General features: G+C 39.0%; 1 protein-coding gene across 6 annotated transcripts in view; it reads left to right on the top strand.

Moving 5' to 3' along the window:
- LOC128741544 (protein Wnt-2) overlaps positions 1-22,586 on the top strand; it is a 41,278-nt gene extending 18,692 nt beyond the window's left edge. For all 6 annotated transcript variants that reach the window (XM_053837439.1, XM_053837442.1, XM_053837443.1 and 3 more), the window contains 6 exons: positions 5,600-5,754; positions 5,832-5,894; positions 10,482-10,621; positions 10,735-10,869; positions 21,882-22,084; positions 22,160-22,586. In XM_053837439.1, coding sequence (XP_053693414.1) covers positions 5,600-5,754; positions 5,832-5,894; positions 10,482-10,621; positions 10,735-10,869; positions 21,882-22,084; positions 22,160-22,463 — 1,000 coding nt within the window. In that variant the 3' untranslated portion in view covers positions 22,464-22,586. The remainder of the gene's footprint in view (positions 1-5,599; positions 5,755-5,831; positions 5,895-10,481; positions 10,622-10,734; positions 10,870-21,881; positions 22,085-22,159) is intronic.
- Positions 22,587-25,266: the final 2,680 nt, after the last annotated feature.

Genomic DNA, 25,266 nt, shown 5'->3' on the forward strand with positions numbered 1-25,266 from the left:
TGTGAGAACTACCGAGCAATCACTATCCTGAATGCCGCCTACAAAGTCCCAAGTCCCAAGTCCTCTTTCATCGACTATCGCCAATAGCCAATAGATTTGTGGGAAGTTACCAGGCCGGCTTCATGGAGGGTCGGTCTACAACGGACCAAATCTTCACCCTGCGGCAGATCCTCCAGAAGTGCCGCGAATTCCGAGTCCCCACGCACCACCTGTTCATCGATTTCAAAGCCGCATATGATTAAAATTTTCACTCACATGTAGGATAAACGTTTTTCGCTCACCCATTATTCTCATATGACAACTAGATCCTGTGGTTATCTGTTTGTTCAAAGCGAAAGAAAAATATTTTTCCGCTGCAGAATGAGAATTGATAATATCTCATTGCATTTTTCCCTGAAAAACATTTATCCTCTCTCAGTAAACCATGAAAAATATAAATCGCAGGTGGAATTGGCGCGAAACTCTAATGCAATACTAGGTATATAATGAAACCCATGGTTATACCCAAAACATAAATTCGGTTGTTTTATATGTCTCTCTCTTGTTGGCTGGTTGCTTGGTAAATTCAATAGTAACCTGTGTATACTCGTGTTACGAAAAATTAAAAATAAACAAATCATGATCGCGTGTTTCTAGGGATAAAGGAAAATATGGATAGCCAGCGTTCACGAGCGACAATACATATGTATAAAACATTCTCGTTTCTCTTTTGCTAAGTTATAAGTCGTAGTAGGCAAAATTAATTGAATATCGCGCATTTGAAACGTCCAAATTGAATGCCTATGATAGCGTAAACCGACAAGAGCTATGGAAAATTTTGGACGAAAACGGCTTTCCGGATAAGCTTACTAGACTTATCATGGCTACGATGGATGGGATCCAGTGGTGTGTGAGAATCTCGGGTGGATTGTCAGACCCATTCGAATCTCGCAGGGGACTTCGACAAGGAGATGGTCTTTCCTGCCTGCTATTCATCATTGCGCTTGAAGGTGTTATAAGCCGAGCGGCGATCGAAATGCGGGGCACCATTTTCAATAAATCCAGTCAATTTATCTGCTTTGCTGACGACGTGGATGCTGTCGGTAGAATATTTGAGGTGGTGGAAGATCAGTACACCAGACTAAAACGCGAAGCAGAGAAGATTGGATTGAAGATAAATACGTCTAAAACGAAGTATATGCTGGCGGGCGGGTCCGAACACGACAGGGCCCGCGTGGGCAGTGCCGTGGTAATCAACGGGGATGAGTTCGAGGTAGTCGACGAGGCAACAGAGGACAACAATACCAGCCGTGAGATTAAAAGACGTATTATCAGCGGAAGTCGGGCCTACTACGGACTCCACAAACACTTGCGGTCGAACAATTTGAGCCCCCGTACAAAGTGCACACTGTACAAAACGCTAATTAGACCGGTTGTCCTCTACGGGCACGAAACGTGGACACTGCCAGCAGAGAACCTACGAGCACTCGGAGTTTTCGAACGGCGGGTGCAAAGAAACATCTTTGGCGGAGTGCAAGAGAACGGTGCATGGAGGCGAAGAATGAACCACGAGCTCGCGCGTCTCTACGGCGAACCAAGTATTCAGAAAGTGGTTAAAGCTGGACGGATACGTTGGGCAGGACATGTTGCTAGAATGCCGGACAACTATCCTGCAAAAATGGTTTTCGCATCAAATCCGGTAGGAATAAGACGAAGAGGGGCACAGCAAGCGAGGTGGCAAGACCAGGTGGAGCGAGATCTGGCGAGCACTGGGTGCCCGCGGAACTGGAGATCAGTTGCCATGGACCGAAACAGATAGAGAAATTATACTGCGCAGGCCTTGTCGTAAGACGTTAGGCCAATTAAGTAAGTAAGTAAGTACCAGGTATGAAAACGTGCTGCGCTGTAGTTATAAAGAACAAGAACGATTTTGAAGTTCGCACTACATTAATCATATTAGGAATACGTTATCATATTGAGTCAAAGTTCTTTGATATATTATTCATTGCATGTTGCGTACTAGCGCATTTTGTAATCAAATGGAACTTTTAAACTTTTTCCGCAAAGTTTGTGAAAATCTGTAGATATGAGCATTTGATTCGCAGGTCCGCAGATTCTAAATCCGTATATCACTGGCATCAATACTTAGAATTAGTAAAGCTATTACCGTTTAAAATCTTTCATGTTTTCGTGACGGTAACTATAATCACAGATATGCAGACTTGTATTCATTCTATCGTCCATTAAAAACCACCTATTTATCAAAAAAACACGACACCGGTCGAGTATTCAATTAAAAAACCACGACAAAATCCTACAAATGTGGAAACCCAATAGTATTTATGTAACAACTAACAAATGTAAATCACTCCGCAACAGAGAGTGTTCGTATATGAGCAAAATGTGTAGGACGATGTTTTTAAAGAATTTTTCTCTGTGTGTCATATCAGTTCGTCAGTGCTAGAATCTAAATTTTAGAATGACATCTGCGGTAAAACGTAGCTCTACGTCAAAATAATTTTTGACTATTAGTAAAAAATCCTTTCAAAGTTGCCTATAAAGACATACAATAACTTGGCTCTTAAAATGCTGAGCATTGCATTTTAAACCACAGTAAATAAGTGGAACGAAACCATCAATTCTAAATAGTTTGTCATAGTGTACAAATGTGTAGTTTTTCAAGGATTGAGTACTTTAATAAAAAAATAGCCCATTTTTCACATCATTACGATGACCTTATATCCACCTGTATGAGCGACACAAATAATCGTTTTTTGAAATGTGTCTTAAAACATAAAGTTTCTTCAAAAAAGTTGTAGAACACACTAAAATGAGCAACTTTGTTCAATACAGTATTATATACTGATAGATTTCTTACTGTTGGCGAAATATAATTTTATTATTAAATTTGCGAACAATTTTTTCGTGCTTTCAAATGTTAAACCAGCTTAATTGGTATGTTAAAATACATGATGATAGTTAGAAACAACAATACCTGTTGCTAAGTGCAACTTGTATCATACTTTTGAATAAAAAAAAATTGTTTAAACTGAATTCATACTTTTTTTGTTTCTACTAGATTGTTTATAAACCCAAAAATATTTATTTTTGATTCTACAATATTTTTTTGATAGTAACTAGCTATTTTTAGAAATAATAAAGCTTATTGTTGAACTAAAAGGTCAAACGGTTAGAATCAAAAAAATATCTGGGTTAGCCCTCAGTCTGCAATATTTTTTGTTGAATTCATACAGAATCCTTTTGCAATCACAATTTATTTTTCTGATTGTATTTAATGATATTTAAATACTCTATTAAAAACTATTACACTTTTCAATTGATTTTTTCCGCGGTTGCTTCGGAGTGTACTGTTGATCGTTCTGTTGGTTGTTTGTCGATAATATGCAGTACCTTCCCCTTAAAGTTGTATTAATGCATGCACAGTATTAAATCATTTATTATAAACTAGCTGACCCGACAAACTTCGTATTGCCACAAATTAACCTGTGTTGTACATACATCATGAATCTCGGATGATCTTTGTCACAATCTCGAGTTTTGCAAGCCCCCCAGTGGGCGGCGCTTCCGACGGCGGGTCACCGGCAACACTCGCGACCGTCTCGTCCTGAATGATCTAGTGTTACTATAGATAGTTTTTGTGGTCTTGTATTGACTAATGTTTTATGGAAGAGTCTCGAATTTCTCGAATTCGATTAGTTTTTGAGTTTCGCAAAAATTTCTGTTTTATTTGTATGAGAGTCCATATCCCCCTACCACAGGGGTGAGAGGTCTCTAACTATCGTAAAATAAATTCAAGACTCCAAAATCTCCCACATGTCAAATTTGGTTCCATTTGCTTGATTAGTTCTCAAGTTATAAGGAAATTTGAATTTCATTTGTATAGGAGCCCCCCCCTCTTAAAGTGGGGAAATACATAGAAAATATACCATAGAAAATATTCTTGACTACAAAAACACCCACATGATAAATTTGGTTCCATTTGCTTGATTAGTTCTAGAGTTATGAGGAAATTTGTAATTCGTTTGTATGAGAGCCCCCCCCCCTCTTAAAAAGGTAAGGGGTCCTAATTCATCATAGAAAAAATGGTTGCCTCCAAAAACACCCACATGCCAAATATGGTTCCATTTGCTTGATTAGTTCTCGAGTTATGAGGAAATTTGTTTTTCATTTGTGTAGAAGCACCCCCTCTTAAAGTTAAGGGGTCCTAATTCACCATAGAAAATATTTTTGCCTCCAGAAACCTCCACATGCCAGTTTTGGTTCTATTTGCTTGATTAGTTCTCGAGTTATGAGGAAATTTGAATTTCATTTGTATAGGAGCCCCCCCCTCCTAAAGTGGGTAGGGGTCCCAATTCATCATAGAAAAAATTTTTGTCTCCAAAAACACCCACGTGTCAAATTTGGTTCCATTTGCTTGATTAGTTCTCGAGTTATGAGGAAATTTGTATTTCGTTTGTATAGGAGCCCACCGTCTTAAAGTGGGGAGGGGTTCTAATACAACAATGGAAAATATTCATTCCCTAGAAAACTTTCACATGCCAAATTTGGTTCCTTTTGCTTGATTAATTCTCGAGTTATGAGGAAATTTGCATTTCATTTGTATAAGAGCCCCCCTTCTTAAAGTGGGGAGGGGTCCCAATTCATCATAGAAAAAAAATTTGTCTCCAAAAACACTCACGTGCCAAATTTTGTTCCATTTGCTTGATTAGTTCTCGAGTTATGAGGAAATTTGTATTTCGTTTGTATAGGAGCCCCCCCCCCCTCTTAAAGTGGGGAGGGGTCCTTATTTACCATAGAAAATATTCTTGCCCTCGAAAACTTTCACATGCCAAATTTTGTTCCATTTGCTTGATTAGTTCTTCAGTTATGAGGAAATTTGTATTTCATGTGTATAGGATCCCCCCCCTCCTAAAACGGGGAGGGGTCCCAATTTATCATAGAAAAAAATTTTGTCTCCAAAAACACCCACATGCCAAATTTGGTTCCATTTGCTTAATTACTTCTCGAGTTATGAGGAAAATTGTGTTTCTTTGGTACAGGAGCCCCCCCTCTTAAAGTGGGGAGGGGTCCTAATTTACTATAGAAAATATTCTTGCCCTCGAAAAACTTCACATGCCAAATTTGGTTACATTTGCTTGATTAGTTCTCGAGTTATGAGGAAATTTGTATGGAAGCCCCCCCTTTTAAAGAGGAGAGGGGTTATAATTCCCCTTATAAAGAGGAGAGGGGTCTCAATTTACCATAGAATAAATTCTTGTCACCGAAAACACCCACATGCCAAATTTTGTTCTATTTGCTTGATTAGTTGTCGAGTTATGCAGAAATTTGTGTTTCATTTGTATGGAAGCGCCCCCTCTTAGTGGGGGGAGAGGTTTCTAACCATCACTAAAACCTTTCCTGGCCCCAAAAAACCTCTACATAAATATTTTCATGCCGATTGGTTCAGTAGTTTTCGATTCTATAAGGAACATACGGACAGACAGACAGACAGACAGAAATCCTTCTTTATAGGTATAGATTACAGTATCTCATAATTATTTTCTGATGCATCCAAATACTAGCAGAAATAATAATTTTTAAACACGTTTCTGTCTTCCAGACTTTCGGAAAGTTTCACGTCTTTGGTTCTTTGTTCAAGGATTCCAGGCCTTTCTCCGTATCAAAAGCAATTGTGTATTGATGCCCCAGATGCTGTTGTATCGTTAAGTGCAGGTCAGATTCTTGGTGCTCAAGAGTGTCAACGTCAATTCAAAGGCAAGTGAATGCAACTGGTTAAATGTTATCAAGTTGCATATTGACAAGGTTTTTTACTAAAAGCGTTATTTCATTAGGCCACCGCTGGAACTGCACACAAGTCTGGAAGAGAGACATGTTCGGTCATATTGTCATTATTGGTGAGTATAACATCCTTATTTACACTTAAAGTTTTAAAATATGCGCTGGTGCTCACTTGAAATATTTATTGTTTACGTTTGTGCATACGTCCTTTTGTGATTCAATCTAGATATATCTATATAGTTTTAAACTATTTTAAGTAAGAGAAAAAGTCGGTTGACAATGTTCAAGTAAGCTCGATTCTCAATAGGTTTTATTTAAAAGCATTTTTATGAACGTACAAAGTAACGAAAAGTGAACGCAATTGGTTGAATCGGAAGTTATCTCGATGCATATTGACAAGGCTCTTCGCGCAATTTAAAACACTCATGAGCAGATAAGTAAAAACAAATTTCAATTGGCATTCTACAGGATAAGCAGCGCTTGAATAAGTGTTGATCTCGAAACCTGAGCAAAAGCGAAAAGTAAGCACCAGCTATTCTCGAATGCACAATCAAGTTATTTGTGGGCTGAAAAGATAGCCATAACAAGCAGTGCTCTGTCTCGTGGATTAATGCCGATTGGGCAGAAAGCTTGCTGTTTTAATTGAATTAACACTCGACGAACAGTATGTGAAGTGTTAATTTTCCGTTCCATATAGCTATATGCAGCAGCTTTGTTTTTCTGTTGCATACGATAACTATCGTCCTGGTAGCTACTCGACCGGTCACGTTTTCCAATACCATGACGGTAGCCGTCGGCTGCGGGTTGCACATTAAACTTGCGTCGCGTTTAAAAGTCAAAATTTGAATACTTGGCAGTTCTTAGCGTGGAATTAGCGATATAACAATTGACTCAACTAGCAACATATTTTATAATAAAAGACAAACTGGTTGAAAAACCTCTTGAAACTTGATTTAAAATGTTCACCAACAATTTGTACAAAGTACTCGTGTTTTGAGAGTTGGGGCCTAATATATGCTTTGCTTGATCGCCGTAATCTCCCGGTCCTAGTTGTATCGCTACGCACCTGCGCTTAAAATTATATTTATTCAAAGAACTTTAAGCTGCACAATAAAACGCCAGATTAAAATTGAGACCCGAAAAGTGTAAGATCCAACAATCCTAACACTGTGGTGTGTAAAAAGAATTTGAAATTTCCTGCCGCTTTTATTGAGATTTTGCCTTTTACTCAGAGTGGGTTTTCACAGTTTTGTCTTTATCATTTACATTGTTAATTGTATGACGTTTATGACCATCAAAGTATTGTGTAATAGAATAAAGTAAAGGGCAATGATTGTTTTTAATGATGTTCTCGGGTTTGTTCAAATTTTAATTGTGTCTTTTTGAAACCATATTTTTTATTTGGCGTGGGCTGGTCGAAAAAATCATATTTTTCCTACCTTTCTTTCCTTAAAAAATCATTTTAGAATTGCAAAAACATTAAAACAAACACTTGCGTAAAAAAAATAGATCCTCACTTTTTTAAGTTTTTTGAAAATTGATTCGTCTTTGCCAAAAAATATCTATTCCATTTAGGTATTTACAAAGCTAATAACCATTCAAATGTCACTTTTACACTTCACTTCTACTAGTAGAGAGCAGAAGTAGCTCTTGCCGTATCAAGCATTCCTCTCTACTGCACTTAGTCCTGGGATACTCGTCGCCAATTCGTTGAGCGTCTCGACACACGCAAGTCGGTTTCAACCTGGTCGAGCCATCTAGCAGCAATGGGCCTCTCTATTCCTAGTGTGGTTGGGGTTTTTGAAGAGAACGGATTTCACTGCACAGCCGTCCGGCATCGTTGCGACGTGGTCGGCCCACCGTAGTCTCCAAACTTTCGTCAGCTGTACGATAGGAATCTCTTCAAGGAGTACCTGCAACTCGTGGTTCATATTAATACGCCACTTTTCGCTATCCGTTTGTACTCAGCCAAAAATAGTCCGCCACACCTTTCATTCAAATACGACAAATATGCACGAATGTCTTCCGTAACCAAATTTACCCGCTGCCCGCTCACCGGATCACACCTTCAATAGCAATACACCAAATTCTTTTTTTACACTAGGGATGCGTGCCGTGCCGTGTAAAAAACCGTGTTATTTCGAGAAACCGTGCAAAAAAATCCGTGTAAAACAAAATCCGTGCAAAAAAAGATTTGGGTGTATTAAATAACATACAATTTGCCGCAACCCTCTGCGCGATTCGGAAAGACTCGAGAGTGCCCCCGCAACACGCACGTAACACGTCACTCGTCCCTGGATAATTTTGATCAGCTGCATCAGTTTGTCCGAAAACCCGTTCTCATACATTATCTGCCAAAGCTGTTTGCGCTCAACTATATTGTACGCTGCCCTGAAATCTACAAAAATATGATGGGTGGGCACGTTGTGCTCCCGAGATTTCTGGAGGATTGAGATTAAAAATTTGATCCGTAGTAGCACGGGTCTCCATAAAACCCACTTGGTACTGTCCTACATATTCTCCAGGTATAGGGGATAGACGACGTAACAAAATCTGTGAGAGCACCTTGTAGGCGGCGTTCGCGTAATGCCGCGATAATTACAGCAATCTAGCTGACTATCATTTTTCTGTAGTATGGACAAACCACAGTTTACATCCGCTCTTTTGTTTCTCCTACTCCCAAATCCTTATAATTATCCAGTAAAGTGCCCTTTGCTAACGGTTTGTGCCATTTTTGTGGAGTTATAACGGGAGTTGGTCCTTCCGACGGCTCTATTATTCTTCAGCTGACCGATTTCTCACCGGATCTCTTCGAGATCGGAAGCGAACACACTGTCATCTTTTGTCCAATGAGCGCTTATTATGGAATTACAACATTAAAACATCATAAATACAAAAGATAGAGCAATGCGATATTATGCAACATTGTAGATAATAACTAGCTAGATAAATTTAATACCTTAGTCACACATTTTGCTGCGATTAATAGTTTGCTAGTTATGTCTCTTTTATATAAATATGTGATAACGGGTAAACTCTTTTCATAAAATATTCTTGGGCTGACCATTGAGCTACGGAAAAATATTAACTCCTTCAGCGAAGACATGTTGATAGTTTCCTTTAGGCTATTAAATTTTCATTTTTTTTTATTTATTTACTACGTCTTCAGTTAAAAATGTACAGACTGGATGCTTATTGCCTATGTTAGTTGTCTTATGCTAACTTTGAAACGGTCTCTGGTTACGTTCACGTCGAAAACTACACTCAGATTGTTTAACAAACTGAAACATTTCTCAAGTGGATGGTTTTGTCCAAATACAGTTCTATGTCTTACAGTGAGAAATAGCAAACGTTGTCGAGATCTTCGGGCAATTATTATTGTTTTCGTAAGTCATAGTCTTATCAAAATGTCATAGAGTTTAAGTTATTTTCAATTGAACAAATAGGATAAATTATTATTATTATTGATGAAATTTTTCGAATGGCTTGTTATTAAAGTTTAATGCCTAAATGTTATTATGATTTGCTATGAACTATCATCAGTTTAATGCCTAAATGTTATTATGATTTGCAATGAACTATCATCTTAACGAACAATGTTTCACTTCGATGCAGGATTCTTGAAACATCTTCTGCACATAATAAGCCCGAAATCACTCGGTGACAAAGGTCGCCTATCAACATACCGACATGGGAAAAAATATAATAATTGGTTCTGTCCGACTGCAAGAAACAATCAGGATTGGGACGCAATGAAGTAAAAGACGAGGAAGACCAACAACGAATCGTGAAGACCACCAGGATGGTGCTCAACGGCCTCCTCATGTGTGGTAAACCTGCTTTACTTTACTGAGTAATTGAAGTTTATTTATACGGATAATTGGAAAAAAATATTATGTAGGTACCGTTCGAAAAGAGATTACTTTACAGATGAAATAATGATAAGTGCGGCTTTCTCTTTTCCGACCAGGTCTATTTGTATTTTCTCACAAGTTACCTATTTTGTTGTTAAACATTTAAGCGCATGATTTATCATTGGAACGGGAAAATGTTTGGATTTGATATGTTTTAGGTAGCCATGAGTCAAATATCAGTAATTGTAAGAATAACAATCCTACCGACATCCACTCAAGAGGATTCACAGCGGAGATAATATCCGCTCGTTTAAGCTTGCTCCATCATTCTATTCATCTGCGCAGACGCAGCATCCTATAATTCTGTAATAAATGATCAGAAATAAATTATCGTGGCCTTTCTTCCTTGGTTTGAAACGCATCTGGGGTGAATTGTTTCCTCACCTTTTGGTCACACTTGCCGTCTGCCATTCTCGTTCGCAAGTTTTCATCGTACAATAATATCTTCTATCGATTGGGTTCTGATTTATTGCTCATGCGCATTCAATAACTGCTGCTTGAACATGATTTATTTGTTTAACGGATTGATCTCATTGTTGCAACTTTAAACATATTAATTTTATATATGATACTGAATAATATTATTTTTAGGTCACAACTGCACTCCATGTAAATATTGATATTTTATGGTTCAGTGATGTAATATTGGCTTAACTATGCTACTTTTCAAAATCTATAATAACAATGCCAAAACAATCAACTGCATAAAATGTAATAAATTTGACACTAATACTTTTCGGAGTATGGCATAAACTGAATAATTTTCGTGTGTACATGGTACAATTTCAGGGTCACGAGAAGCATCCTTTACGTACGGAATAACAAGCGCCGGGGCAGTACATGCCATAACCGCAGCATGCGCCAAGGGAAATATTACAACGTGCGGTTGCGACTTAAAGCAGAAGATGCAATTTTCTTCCGAAAGTGACGTAGGTATCATCGATACGCGGCTTCACTTATTTAAAAAAAAGTATCTCTCCCGCCCCAATATTATGTTTTCACGCCCGTCTAAATGCTTTAAAGTTGCCTTTATCGCTTGCAGAGCTGGAAATGGGGCGGTTGTTCAGCCGATATCGGGTTCGGAATGCGCTTTACCATGAAGTTTCTGGACGCACGGGAGATTGAGAACGACGATCGAAGTCTAATGAATCTGCACAATAACCGAGTAGGACGAAAGGTAAGGTTGGGCGGTGGTATGATTCCAGAATTGAAGAGGTTATGAAATATAGCGATCATTTTTGAGTTTTCCAAACGTTGTCTTAGGAAATAAATACATAAATTGTAAATAATATTATGAATTATAAACATTTTCTGTTTTATGGTTTTATTGCTATTTTGTATATTTCTAAAAGTATTTAACACTCTTGATTAAAATATTGTGATTAAATTGCGTGATTCAGAAACAAACTAGTCTCAACTTGCAGCAGCCTCCCCTACATGTTTGTGGAATTGGCGCGACTAGGCAAGAGGTGTTCGGTCATGAGCTGAACTTCAGCTGCTGAAGACTGTACTATCATACTTTCAGTCGTTATCAATCTTCATTATCTCATTTGATTCATAAGGTATTCGTGCGAACATAATTCGAATGGCTCTCGTTGGGAGGTCCTGGCGTTACTTTGCGTTTTCGGAATTAGTCTTTTGATATACTTGTTCAAAAGATTTCCGCGCCAAATTGCGTCTTACGTCTTAAAAGATGTAAAAAGTAATGACGTTTTTCGAATTTCCTGAGATTGCCTCATGGTATTTGAGAGGACTAAGGTCAGCTTCTTTAGAGAGGACGGTAATTCAAATGATGTAAAACGAGAGGAAGTTAATTCAAATTTCGGACGTAAAAAAAGTGGACGTAAAATTAAATCACGTAATATGAATGGACGTAAAAAGAGATTCTAGTGTATACAAAACAATAGCAGGGTTAATGTTACGGATCCTATTGACTATAGCAGTGTATCCCAGTCCAGAATCGAACATATAAAGATTGGCCATTTAGATCTAGGACAAGGCACGCCACCTGGTTTTTTACTCTTCTTTTCATTATGGTAGCCAACCCGGTTGAAAATACTTTTTACACTCTGCATCGCTGTTACCTGCACATATGTATTATTCTCAGAATCACTTCGTTTGCCGAACAACAGCTCCGGAATATGCCGCAGCTTATGCGAGCAGAATCATGTTTCGTATTTCATTTTGCAAATTAAAATTCGCTTATTAACAGCGCTAACATAGAACTACACAATACAAAAGAAATCAAAATTCGGAAATAATTACTCAGTTTCGTATTCGCAATAATGAGTTTCAGCAACACTTAAAGCAATACCGCGTTATATTTTCCAACAACCGGTTGCATGACAGTTGCAATCAATCAGAAATTGGACCAATTTTAGATCAACGTCACGGTTACCACGTGGCACGTCCTGTCCTAGATTTAGACCAATGCCGTACCTTCCTCCCATTTATATTTGTCTGTATTGGACAGATGTTACGCGTACTCTATTTGGGACCTTTTCGTTTGATTTTGCCGTAAATGTCCAAAATAGAATGTGCGTATCGCCTGTCCAAAATAGATAAATCTAACAGCGCTAACGTTGACTCGGACCACTGCCTATTGATGGTTAAGATGCACTCAAAACTTTCCGTTGTGAACAACATTCGGTACTGACGCCAGTCTCGGTTAGATCTCGCGCGGCTGTAGCAACCAGACGCCGCCACAACTCGCATTCACAACGCGCATTCACTCGAAGCTGCGCCGCCGCTTCCGGCGAAGAATGTAATGTCGAATTGGTTTATTCAATCCGGATTGGAACTGGATGAACTATTTGTGTTCATTTGCTCCTATCTGACAGAAGAAATTCATCCAGTTTCAACCCGGATTGAATAAACAAATTCGACATAAGAGGGTGATGGATAAGGAGAACGCTGCGCGAGCGTCCACAATGCGCAGTGCCACACGTCACAACGTGGAAAGACACAAACAGAAGAAGATGCAGCGTAACCAAATCTTCCGAGGGATAAAGCGCTACCTGGAAGAGCAAGAATGTGCAGAATTGGAGCGGCTACATCATTCTCAGGAATCGCGAAAGTTCTACCAGAAACTGAGCGGATCCCTCAAAGGCCTTTGAGCCGCGAGCCGAAATGTATCGGGATGAAAATGGCAGTATTCTTAGGGACGATCGTGAGGTGTCCGACAGGTGGAAGCAACACTTTGATGAACACCTGAATGGCGCCCAGGCGGAGAACCATGGCAACGGGGAAAGCAATTTTGACGGTGCAACAAGCGGGGAAGATGTGCTAGTCCCAACGATAGGCGAAGTTAAGGAGACCATCATGCAGCTAAAGAATAATAAATTAGTTGGTAAAGATGGCATCGAAACGGAGCTTCATAAAAGGGGATCATAAAAGCTGGCTGTTTGTATGCACCGGCTTATTGTTAAGCCAAGTGTCCAGTATAGAGTTATTTTGGTAGAGTAAAAAGCGTAGAGCGTAGAGACTGTACCAGCTGTGTGTACACTATAAGGCATCTCTACCACTTTGCCGCTCTACCAAGAGAAGCCGTAGAGAAATTTTACGTAGGGTTCTACCACGCATTCTACGGGGTGTGTCTACTGGAGAAACTGTACAGCGTAGAGCTCAACTAAACACTATGTCAATATAGCGTTTGGTAAAGCTCTACGCTCTATCTAACCTACTAGATAGAGCTATAGAGAACTCGGTAGAGAATAATTTAGCTTTGGAAACGATTTCACAACATGACGCCACATTTTTCTGATGTAACTGTTGCGAACAAATTGCGCCAAATGCCAAAAGCCCAAATGGAAATTTAAGTGAATATTTTATTTTTAATTGAAATTATATGAGATAACTTTTTATTATCCAGGAAACTAATTTTGCATTATGATAAGCCGATTTTTGGTAATAATTGCCAGTAAGATGATTCTAATTTATACAATGATCGCAAAACTACGCAAACATGACAGGACGTCATGCTTTCTTAGAAATGGGCTCTATTCTCAGTCACCTCACTGGTCGACTGCTGGACTGCTCGATTGCTCAACTCATCGACTAGACTGCTCGGCTGGATTGGTCGATTTGATTGCTCGACTGAACTGCTCAACTGGACTGTTCGATTCGACTGCTCGATTGGACAAATCGATTTGACGGCTCGACTAAACTGGTCGATTGAACTACTTGACTGTTCAATAGGACTGCTCGATTTAACTTATCGACTAGTCCACTCAATTAAACTGCTCGACTGGGCTACTCGACTCAACTGTTCGATTCAACTATTCGATTCAATTACTCGATTCAACTGCCTCGACTCGACTGGACTGCTTGACTGAACAACTTGATTCAACTGCTCGACTATACTGCTCGACTCAACTGCTTGATTCGACTGCTCGACTGGATTGCTCAACGCGATATCAAATCGGCTCATTTGACTCGGTTCGCGACAGAAAATGGACGGTTCAGAGCCACTCACACAAAAGAACCAATTTGCCCATCTATAGAATCAGCACAGGGAAGATAACGTTTTTATTCAGTTAAATAAAACTCAATGTGAGCATAAAGACTATTTTTTCAATGTCAGGCTTTGACTCTCTTATGCACAACATCTTCACATGCCGTAATGCAAATAAATTTGATGTAAAGCTTAAAGAACTAATACAAAGATTAAACATCTTCGCAAACACTGGCAAATGAAAGTAGTTGCGTACAAAGCGACTTGAGTGTACTGTATTTTTATTATGATGATGCTTCACTAACTTCATTCAAATAATTGAAAAGCTTATAACAAACACCTGCGTAGAAGACAGAAAAACTCGGCACCAATTTTTCAAAAAGGCTTAAGTGAAAAATGTAAACAAACCGATGCTAGGCTAGTCCAGCAGAAAATAACTCTCACTCGGTTTGTTTACATTTTGTAGTTGGGACCTTTTGAAAACTTGGTGCCGAACTCTATCTTATATACTCCTTGAGATAAAATACGTTCAAATGTGTAAATTAGGATGTTTCCTGAAACAACAGGTTTGCAACATAAATTTTCCATAAACGTTGTCTAGAGGTTCTCTAGGAAAGAACGTGTGACCATTTTTCGATTGAAAATAAGTAAAACACGAACCAGTTGTATATTAGTCAAAAAATTGTATCTACAGTTTTTTGAATAGAAAACATAAAAGTATGATTCATAATATTGTTTAAGCCAAATTTCATTTGATATAGATTTGTCGCGTACAAACAGTCGTACTCACGCAAAATAGATTTCAGTGTATCACGGTTTTTGTAAAAATGAGAACCACCCCACTAAGCATAACAAAATGAAAGAAAAACTTAGTTATTTATTAAAAATTATTTTTACAATTATTGCGAAAATTAGATTAGAATTACATCAAAAGAAAGGCCTTTCTGAATGAAAAATTTCTTTTCCGGATACTGAAAAGCCGTTTTCTTTTTATTTTATATAAGAATGTAATTTTCAATTAAAGTCCATTCTGTAACATTGTACTATGCAAAATAAAGAAATTTCTGACATTCAACCTATACACACTTCATATACACGCGTATGCGTATACGCGATTTGTTTGCGTCAGCAAAATATGGCGTCATATTGCGAAAAAATTTCAAAAACGAAATCGTTCTCTATCGAGTTCTCTACAGCTCTATCTAGCAGGTTAGATAAAGCTCTACCAACCACAAAACGAACGTGTATACACTGTAGAGTTTTTGTAGTAGAGAACTCTCCCATAGAGTTGAGCTCTACAGGGTGAATACACTACTCTACCTATCTCTACGTGAGATTTTTCTCTAGCTCTACCTGAAAAACTCTGTAGTGGACACTTGGCTTAAGAATTTGGGATACGGAACAGCTATCGGAGGAGTTTTCTTCCCGACCTACAAAAAGGGCGACAAGTTAGACTGGGAGAACTATCGAGGGATCACAGTTCTCAATGCCGCTTACACAGTGCGTTCCCAATCATTTTCCGTCGCCTATCACCAATTACGAACAGATTTGTGGGAAACTTATCAAGCCGGGGCTTCGTCGAAGGTAGGTCTACAACGGATCAACTATTTACACTACGGCAGATCCTCCAATAGGGCCGTGAATACAGATTTCCCACGCACCATTTGTTCGCTGACGTCAAAGCCGCATATAATAACCTCGACCGGAAAACATGGACGACAACAGCTTCCTCAGGACGTACGTCAAACAGGTTCAATCTACGATGAATGGTACACAAAGCTGTGTTCGGATCTTGGGTGCATTGTCAAGTTCATTCGAATCACACAGAGGGCTTCGTCTAAGTGATGGTCTCTAATGCCTGCTCTTTAACATAGGGCTACAACCGGGCAGATATCAACACGCGGGGAACGATCTTCAACAAATCTAGTCAATTCATCTGCTTTGCCGATGACATGGACATTATCGGTAGACCATCTGTAGGGGTGGCTGAACAGTACACCAGACTAAAGCGCGAAGCAGAAGATTGGATTCAAGGTAAATACGTCTAAAGCAAAGTACACGCTGGCCAGCGGAAGCGAAGTCGACCTACACCGCTTGGACAGTAGTATAATGATCGACGGCGATGAGTTTGAGGTAGTCTACGAATTTGTCTATCTTGGCTCACTGGTAACGGCGGACAATAATACCAGCCGTGAGATTCGGAGGCGTATTATCAGCGGAAGTTGTGCTTACTATGGGTTTCACAAGTAATTGCGGTCAAGCAGACGAAGCTTCTGTACAAGACGCGTATTGGACCGGTTGTTCTCTACGGGCATGAAGCATAGACAACGCTCGAGGAGGACCTGCGAGTGCTCGGAGTTTTTGAAAGACGAGTGCTAAGAATGATCTACGGTGGCGTACAGGTGAACGGAGTATGGAAGCGGAGGATGAATCATGAACTCGGACAGCTCTAAAGCGAATCCAGTATCTAAAAAGTGGCTAAAGCTGGACGGATACGATGGGCGGGCCATGTTAGAAGAATGTCGGACAACTACCCTGCAAAGATGGTGTTTGCCTCAAATCCGGTAGGAACAAGACGACCAGGAGCGCAGCGAGTAAGATGGCCAGACCACGTTGAACGAGATCTGGCGGAGAGTACTCCGTGTCCGAGGAATTGGAGAGCGTTTGTCCACAACCGAGTTAACTGGAGAAACCTTGTTCAATAGGCTTTGTCTTAGGATGGCAAGCCACTTAAGTAAGTAAGTAACAGCACGCTGTTTTCGCTTCGATTTTGCTCGCTTGATTACTGCACCTCAGCGAAGCAGAATTTAAAAAATGGCCTGTATGGGGCCTAAATGAGTGTATGGGGCCTTTGTAGAAAATATTATTATCTACAATATTGTTGAAGCAAGCATGTCTTTTACATGTATGGCGCTATAAGGCTGCTACGCCGTTGATAGTAAAAAGAGCGCTCTTTTTGCTGCTAACGGAATTGCAGCCATATAACGCCGTAAATACGACGCATAAAAGTTTACTTCCTTCAGCAGTATGAAAGATAATTACTAGCTCAACAAATGCACCATACATTACTTTTCAAGTTCCGTTTGCTTTAGGTGTAGTAATCTTGCTCTTTTGATTACGATTTGATCGAAGCGAAAAGAGCGTGCCAAGCCTGCATGTAAAAGGGCTCATGTGCAAATGAGAGATTCTTTTCGTGTCTCCTCTCTTCTGCTTATCATAGCGATGCAACTTGAACGGATTAATTTTACGTGGAAGGGTTGCTTGTGTTATTAACCAGTTACTGATTAAGAAAAATGGCATTGGAATGCATTTATATCGCTGTAAGAAGCAAAAGAGAAGAGACACCAAGAGAATCTCTCATTTGCTCATAAGCCTTTTCCCATGTTACGCGAGAAATCACCCTCATGTGCGTTCCGTTCAGTTTCAAAAACAAACGAACAAATAACCTTAGACATTTGACATACTTAACAATTTAGTGCTCGACGATGCTTCCCTGCATAAAAAGGCGACGACACGACTAATCTCTAATTTCATAATTTCAACAAAAACTGGTCATGCGATATAGCAAAGTTTTAATAATTTTATGGGCATTCATTAGATCCCAAATGGATACACCATAGTGAAAATATATATATATATATATATATATATATATATATATATATATATATATATATATATATATATATATATATATATATATGTGTGTGTGTGTGTGTGTGTGTGTGTGTGTGTGTGTGTGTGTGTGTGTGTGTGTGTGTGTGTGTGTGTGTGTGTGTGTGTGTGTGTGTGTGTGTGTGTGTGTGTGTGTGTGTGTGTGTGTGTGTGTGTGTGTGTGTGTGTGTGTGTGTGTGTGTGTGTGTGTGTGTGTGTGTGTGTGTGTGTGTGTGTGTGTGTGTGTGTGTGTGTGTGTGTGTGTGTGTGTGTGTGTGTGTGTGTGTGTGTGTGTGTGTGTGTGTGTGTGTGTGTGTGTGTGTGTGTGTGTGTGTGTGTGTGTGTGTGTGTGTGTGTGTGTGTGGGTGGGTGGGTGTGGGTGTGTGTGTGGGTGGGTGGGTGTGGGTGTGTGTGTGTGTGTGGGTGGGTGGGTGTGGGTGTGTGTGTGTGTGTTTTTAACGAGTAGGGAAATCTGCTATTAGACACCTGAGAAGACAACACAGAGAGTGGGGTTTGGTATCCCGACCCCCCTACTGGGGCGTGAGGATCCAGACCCACTAAAACCCTACTCGAGTCTCCAGCCTCAATCCCCCCCTGGCACCACCTTATCGGTATTACTTCAGGGAGGGGCTATTAGATAACTACTGGACTATGGTAGCTAGGCTGTTTATTCGCTGTTGATCGGCTTTCCAGCGGTTTTGTAGCTCAAGTACGATCTGGGTAGCAGCCGCATTGCCCGCTCTCCAGACGTCCGAGCTAGAACACATCCTTTGGACTTAGTTATCCGGAGTAGTGTCCACATGTTGCTACTCACGCCCGCGAAACGAGGGCATATGAAGAAAGCATGTTCTGCAGTATCCTCAACGTTCACGCATTCGGGACACGTGGGGTACTCCGCATGCCCAAACTTGTGCAGATACTGTCTAAAACAACCATGCTCTGACAGAATTTGTGTCAGGTGGAAGTTGACTTCGCCGTGGCGCCTGTTGACCCACCCGGATAGTTCCGGGATAAGTCGATGTGTCTATAATACCGACGGATGGTATTATAGATGAAATTCCGCTTAACCCCGTGGTATTTCAACCGCCGAAGTATGTTGCCGGGTCGCTCACCTCTCACAAACAACTTTACTACGACGTTGCGGTACTCCTTCACCGCGCGCGGTAAACAAATAACAAATGTCATCAAGTCGGCACCTTACGCGTCGGTTAGCCTATATATAAGGCTAAAGCAGTCACCAATACCAATGCACAGAATGCACGCACTTACACAACGATGAAAAGTTGTATTCGAACTTATTGAACACCCTGTATGTAAAGCACAGTTTAATTTGTGGCAATACGAAGTTAATACGTGGTAATACGAAGAAAATGATAATTATTGCAGTAGATAAGAAAAGCTATATGTGCGCATGTGTGAGGGGGGGAGTTTAAGTATGTATGTTTGTACGTGTATCTGTTTGTTTGTTTCGGATAAGTCCCCACGCGCCAATCCATGGTACCGCTTGAATGATAGCTATACTAAGTCATGGTATGGAATAAGATTTCCTAGCAATTTATTCAATTTATTTATTAACTGTTAAGTTTCTGCCAACAGAAGTAATACGAACAGTCAATTGAATTATTTTCCGAAGGCGTGTCACTTTCTATCTTAAGTGATAAATAAGATGTTATAGGTAACAAAAGTTGCTTTCAGTCGCTTAGAACGTTGTGCCACACAATCGACTTGCACATTTTAAACTTTAATATATTACTATCTCTCCGCCCTGCCAATTTTTGTTATTGTCAAACATTAATTTTCTCTGATTCGCTATAGCGAATATACGCTATATTGACTGAGAATGATAAGGGTAAGTGTAGAAAACTTGAATATGACTTATTCTCTACATAACGGCACAGAAAGTGTTCGAAGCAGCTAATAAAACGGAATAAACGGAACACGTGCCAGAAAAAAATATTTCCTCCTAAATTTAAGTTTTACGTTTTGGACAAACTTGAGGTGGAATTGTCCAGAAAATTAAACACATAGAATTACGGATAGTTCGCATGGTGAATTAGCAACTGGAAAAAATCTCATCCATGACACTTATCCCTATCGACCTTTTCGCGCGCTTAATGGCGGCTAGTGGGTACACTTTTCGAAAATGTTTATTTGCTTTTGGCAACTCCGCTCACGTACGCTTGATAATTCTACAACAACAATCAAGGGTGGAAATGTTAACTTGACGTGCACAAAATTGCCAAAGGCTTGCTAATATTTTCCGAAAGTTGTACCCACCAACCGCCATTAAGCACGCGAAAAGGTGGATAAGCCCCAATCTACACAATTGTGTGGGTGAAAGCTTTTGCTAAAAATTCTACCTAGAATTCATGCAACCTACAATGTGTAAAAGTTGAGCAATGTTAGCTGAATAGTTACATTTCCTATCACAATAGTTAAATACGTGCTAGGAGTAGCAGTTGTTTCGCAGTAACAATTGTCCGCAAAATTCAAAAAAAAAACGTGGCGGTCGGAAACGGGACGCTACCATAAAGTACTAATTCTGCGTGGGCCTTTAGGGTCCTCAACGGAAAGGCATTGTGTCATAACCCATAACGTGCTTGAGTTGCAACCAACCGTAATCAACAATAAAATATGTTCAGCTGTCAAATGAGCATAAGTTTGGCCTGATCGGCGCTTCGGTTGCACACTGAACAAAATTGGCACGATGAAATGTGAATAGAGTGAGTGTTCTAAGCGATTTACCCTTGGTTCCTTTCACTAATAGGTGAGGTTTTTGTATTTGTGATGAACTTGCTAAATAATCATTTTATAAGCAAAGTTGAATTTGCTTCTAACGTAATCTTTGAATGAAAATAATTTCTTTATATCGAGGTATTACTTGCATTCTACATGTTCTCCTATAGGTATGACTTGTGACAGAGTAGTCAATTCAAACATAATAAGGTATGGCACCATGTGATGTGGTTTGCTGAAATTGTGTACCCTCGTCCGGGGATACCAGCAACACTTTTGAACTTTGACTTGGTTAAACTTTCGAAATATATCGTTTCGGTCTAAGTGTAAGTAGCCAAAACTTGTATAGTAGTTAATACTTTTGATTTATGATTATGAGAAAAAAATATCAACTAAATTAATTTGTAGAATGAACCGAAAATAGGGGTGTTGCAAGTTACCCAGCAAACGAAGTTACTTGCAACACTTTTCTGATTTTGCATTTCTTATGATTTTAAATTTGATTTCAAACCGCGTATGACTATTTTTAGATATTTTGAGTATGTTTGCAGTAAAACAAGAGATACTGGAGGCATGTTTTGCTTTCTAATTTAGTCTATCCCGTTTTAAGGAAATTCGTTGAAAATGCAGCATGTAGGTGAACCCCAAATTTCCGTTTCAAGGCACGTGCAATTTTTCACAATTTTAATTTTGCTGGAGATGGCAGTAGACAAAATAACATTGTACAGATGCAAATTTACTTTGTACATACTGTCTATTACGATAATGATCTATTTTACAAGTACTGCAAGCTGCGCCATATTGGAAGTAACAACGCGAATTCATTGTTTTTTCTCCAAGTTCAAAATATAAACAAAGCTCAAAGTTGTTATATATTTGTTAGCTTATAAGACGCACTGATTGTGTACAGGAACTAAACGATAAAAAATAATTTCATGTCAATGAACTGACGTTACTTTGTACATCCATTTTTTCTACTCTGAAAGTGAAATTCCTTTCCAATCGTATAAAAACCAGCAAAACATTGATATAATAGATTAAACTTAACTGAACAATCGGCCATCGTCCCTTCTTTAAAAAGACATTGGCTACAAATGGTTATGTTAACAAACAAATGCGTTAGAGCTTTCAAAAGCGCGATGCGCAGAAGTGTAGCAAGTAATCCCGGTGTTGCAAGTATCCCCGGATGACGGTATACTAATTGTGTAGTGCCGTCATAGTGTCATAGATCAACTTCGCTTCATATCATCTGCCGCTCTTGTGAATTTTTTTGATTCAGTCTCATTTACTGTGTAATACCCCCATTCCACGCTGTATGTCACCAAGCATTGTATTTCTACCTTCAGATTGTCAAATTGATGTTGCGTACGGATTGCAAGTGCCACGGTGTTAGTGGTTCATGCGCAATGAAAACATGTTGGAAAAGTTTACCCTCGTTCCACGCTATTGGGGATATCATGATGAAAAAGTACCGGAAGGCAAAACTGGTGCAAGCGATATCTGAGGTGGGGAAAAACAACGGTCAGCTGCTACAGTTAGTGCTTAAAAGGTTTCTTGTATCGTTACCAAAACAAATCTAGAAGTGACTATTTGTAATAAATTATTTGTTTCATATTTTTTTAAGGAGAGGCAAATTGCAACACACTAGTGTTAACAGTCTGAAACCAAAGAGGATGGAATTGGTATACTTGCAACCATCGCCAAATTACTGCGACCGAGATATTGTGTCCGGAATTCTGGGCACCAGCGGGCGCCAGTGCAATCGAACTTCGCTTGCATTAGACAAATGTGACCTGCTCTGCTGTGGACGAGGCTACAATACTCATCAAATTATTCGAAGCTGGCAGTGTAACTGTAAGTTCAAATGGTGTTGCACAGTCAATTGCGACATCTGCACCGAGCACACCGAAGAATATACGTGTAAATAGTGCATAAAGGTATTACCTTCATTCGATTTAGTTTCATGAATTGTAAATAAATATTCCATTAGACTTAATTGCATCATTCTCAGTCAGACGATTGTATTTTTTTCACCAAGAAACAGTATTATTTGGATATACGTTAATTTCTAGTTTTCAAATAAAAAGCATTGCAAAGATGATAAACAAGGGACTATTTATCCAAGACAGCAACCCATCTTAAAAAATCCAAAGAAATCGTTTTGACCAAATTGTGTGGAAAGCTTTCAGGTCTGTGGTAGCATGGTATGGGGACTTGCGCGAAGAACGAAGAGCTTTTCATTGATTCTTTTTATCATCGTAGCGGAGTGTAGATGTGAAAATTTCGAGTGGTGCGAAATTCGGTTGAAATCTAGTGCAAAAGGGCCATTATCTGGCTACAATTTGTGAAACGATGATGAATAGCAAACCCGGGTCTGGATACAAAGGCCCGTTTATAGCGAGAGTCCGTTTCCGTTAGCGAAAAGTGGTAATGAAAATTTGAGGGAGTGTAAAAACCTTCACAAGGCTGGAAAATTTCACACCGTGATAATCGTAGTGGAAAAAATCTACCACCAGGCTTGCTTGCAAAGCAGTTCAGTATGAGAAGGAAAAAATGGTAGTGAAAAATTCGTCGTCCTGGGGTACTGTTCAGTTCTATTTAATTCGTGTAATTCCCTTTTTCATTCAGTAGAACATTTGGTGGTCTTAGTGAACAACCGTGAGGTGAAAACAGCAATCCTGGTGGCAGAGGCCAAGGTAAAAGGAAAAGCGAACAATTGATTAAGCCCACACTTTTGATTGTCGAATGGGGCTAACAGTAGCACAAATGTTTGCTGACTAGTGAAAGTGTGCAAATCAGGGTGACGGTAATAATGAGAGTTTCTTTTGAAATCTGAGATTATTATACAATAGAATGTATAATTGTTCAATCGGTTCAACATTTCTACCCAGACAGTTTCTAAGAAAATAGTATGGTTACATATATCCCATTAAATATTTATCTAGTAGGATCACTATCGCTGGAAAATTTATTCCATCCTTTTCAATGAGCCAAATGAATGCTACGTTGAAAAAGGCAGAATGATACCAATACATACGAGTTCTTGTTGGGTGAAACTCGTGGAAATGACATCAAGGGTGCTACCAACTTCTGTGCTACCAGAAATGACACAACAATCAGCATTCAGTTTACAATATGCTGTATTGAAACTACGTACATCTTAGTATTGGTAAAGTTCTTTTTTGATATTTTGGTATTCACTAAGCATATCCTCGGCTGTAGCAGATGGATTGAATGCTCATTTTTATTGCAACCATTGATAGATAAAATTATCTACTGAATGATATTGCATTGTATATTCTATAACCTAGTAAGGAACACTTATCTAGACAAGGATAATGAAAATCGATTGACAAAGTACTCATCACAGGTTACTAATGGCTACGACTAATTCAACAGCTACTTATTTATTTATCTTTTCTTCATGTTTTTTTTCTAATTTTGGCTAACATGAGGCGATTAAAAATTGATTACAAAAGCAAAGCAAAGCCTAGGTACAACCTTCCTTTTACGAGACGTGACCTTCCCTTTTTATTCGACTGACTTCACAGTCAGCTGTAGGGGTACAGGACTATTGCAGGGCAAGCGCTACGATCCTATTGACTCTAACAGCCTGACTGCCCCAGCTGAGATTCGAACATACAACGAATGGCTTATTAGACCAGCACTGTCTAACCTCCAGGCCACCTGGAAGAGATAATTAAGGTAGATGATTAATTGAAACAAAACTTTCAACAGAATCTAAAGTTTACAGACAAAGGTTAAACATACAAAGAACTACTAACTGCTAAATCGTTTGATTTGCATTCGAATAATTTACCTGTTATCTATTTTATTTCTGGAATATGCAGTACTAAAGCTTTTTGGATGAAGGAATTTAAAGGAGTTACAATTAAAAATCTTGAACTTGGCATAAAATGCTTTCTTCGATTTTAGCCTTGATATATGTATTGATTTTTTGAACAATTACATAGATTTAAATGTTAATTTAAATTCTGTTTCGATTTCGTGAAATAAAGTAGACTATCGGTAAATTTCATTAACTTGCGAATAGCGCAGGTATATCTCCAAATAATTTATGGTTTTTGTATAAGATTCATTTCATTTTAAATTACCGGTTGAAAGCTCCATTGAAATAGTAAATAAATAAATTCATTTTAAATCAGTAACTCATGTCCAACATAAATGCCTATTTTAAAGATCTATATGCAAATATAGTCCTCCCACAAGTTCACACACCCCCGCTAGCATTTTTGTACGTATATAAAAGTAAAAAATCAGCACTACGTAGGTACAAATATGCATGCTAATAGGCCGTATTGGATGCGCAAAATTAGTATATCCGCACTATTTTGGACGCGATATAGGTGATGAGGAATAATTATAATTCCATCTATATAAGTATTGATCCGTTTAAGCGCGACTCATTCCATATTGTCATACAATTTTGTGCTGAAAATCGTATGTGTGTCAGTTATTATCGTTATATACGACTGAAAATCAACTGATGCACACTTTATTAAGCATTAGTTGCAATTTCGAAATTTCCACTGTTTATGATACTAGCTAATGTAACTGCTTTCTTAGAAAGCAATAAATTCAGCACATTTAGTTCGCGTGTGGAAAAATTCGCAAAACAGCAGAGAAAAACTGAGTAGCATTTTCAACGATCGAACGATACATGCGCATTTCTGCGAAAAAAGCACGAAACTCAGTCTTAGGCCGACTTTA

The sequence above is a fragment of the Sabethes cyaneus genome, chromosome 3, assembly GCF_943734655.1.
Source record: "Sabethes cyaneus chromosome 3, idSabCyanKW18_F2, whole genome shotgun sequence".
Classification (NCBI taxonomy): Eukaryota; Metazoa; Arthropoda; class Insecta; order Diptera; family Culicidae; genus Sabethes; species Sabethes cyaneus.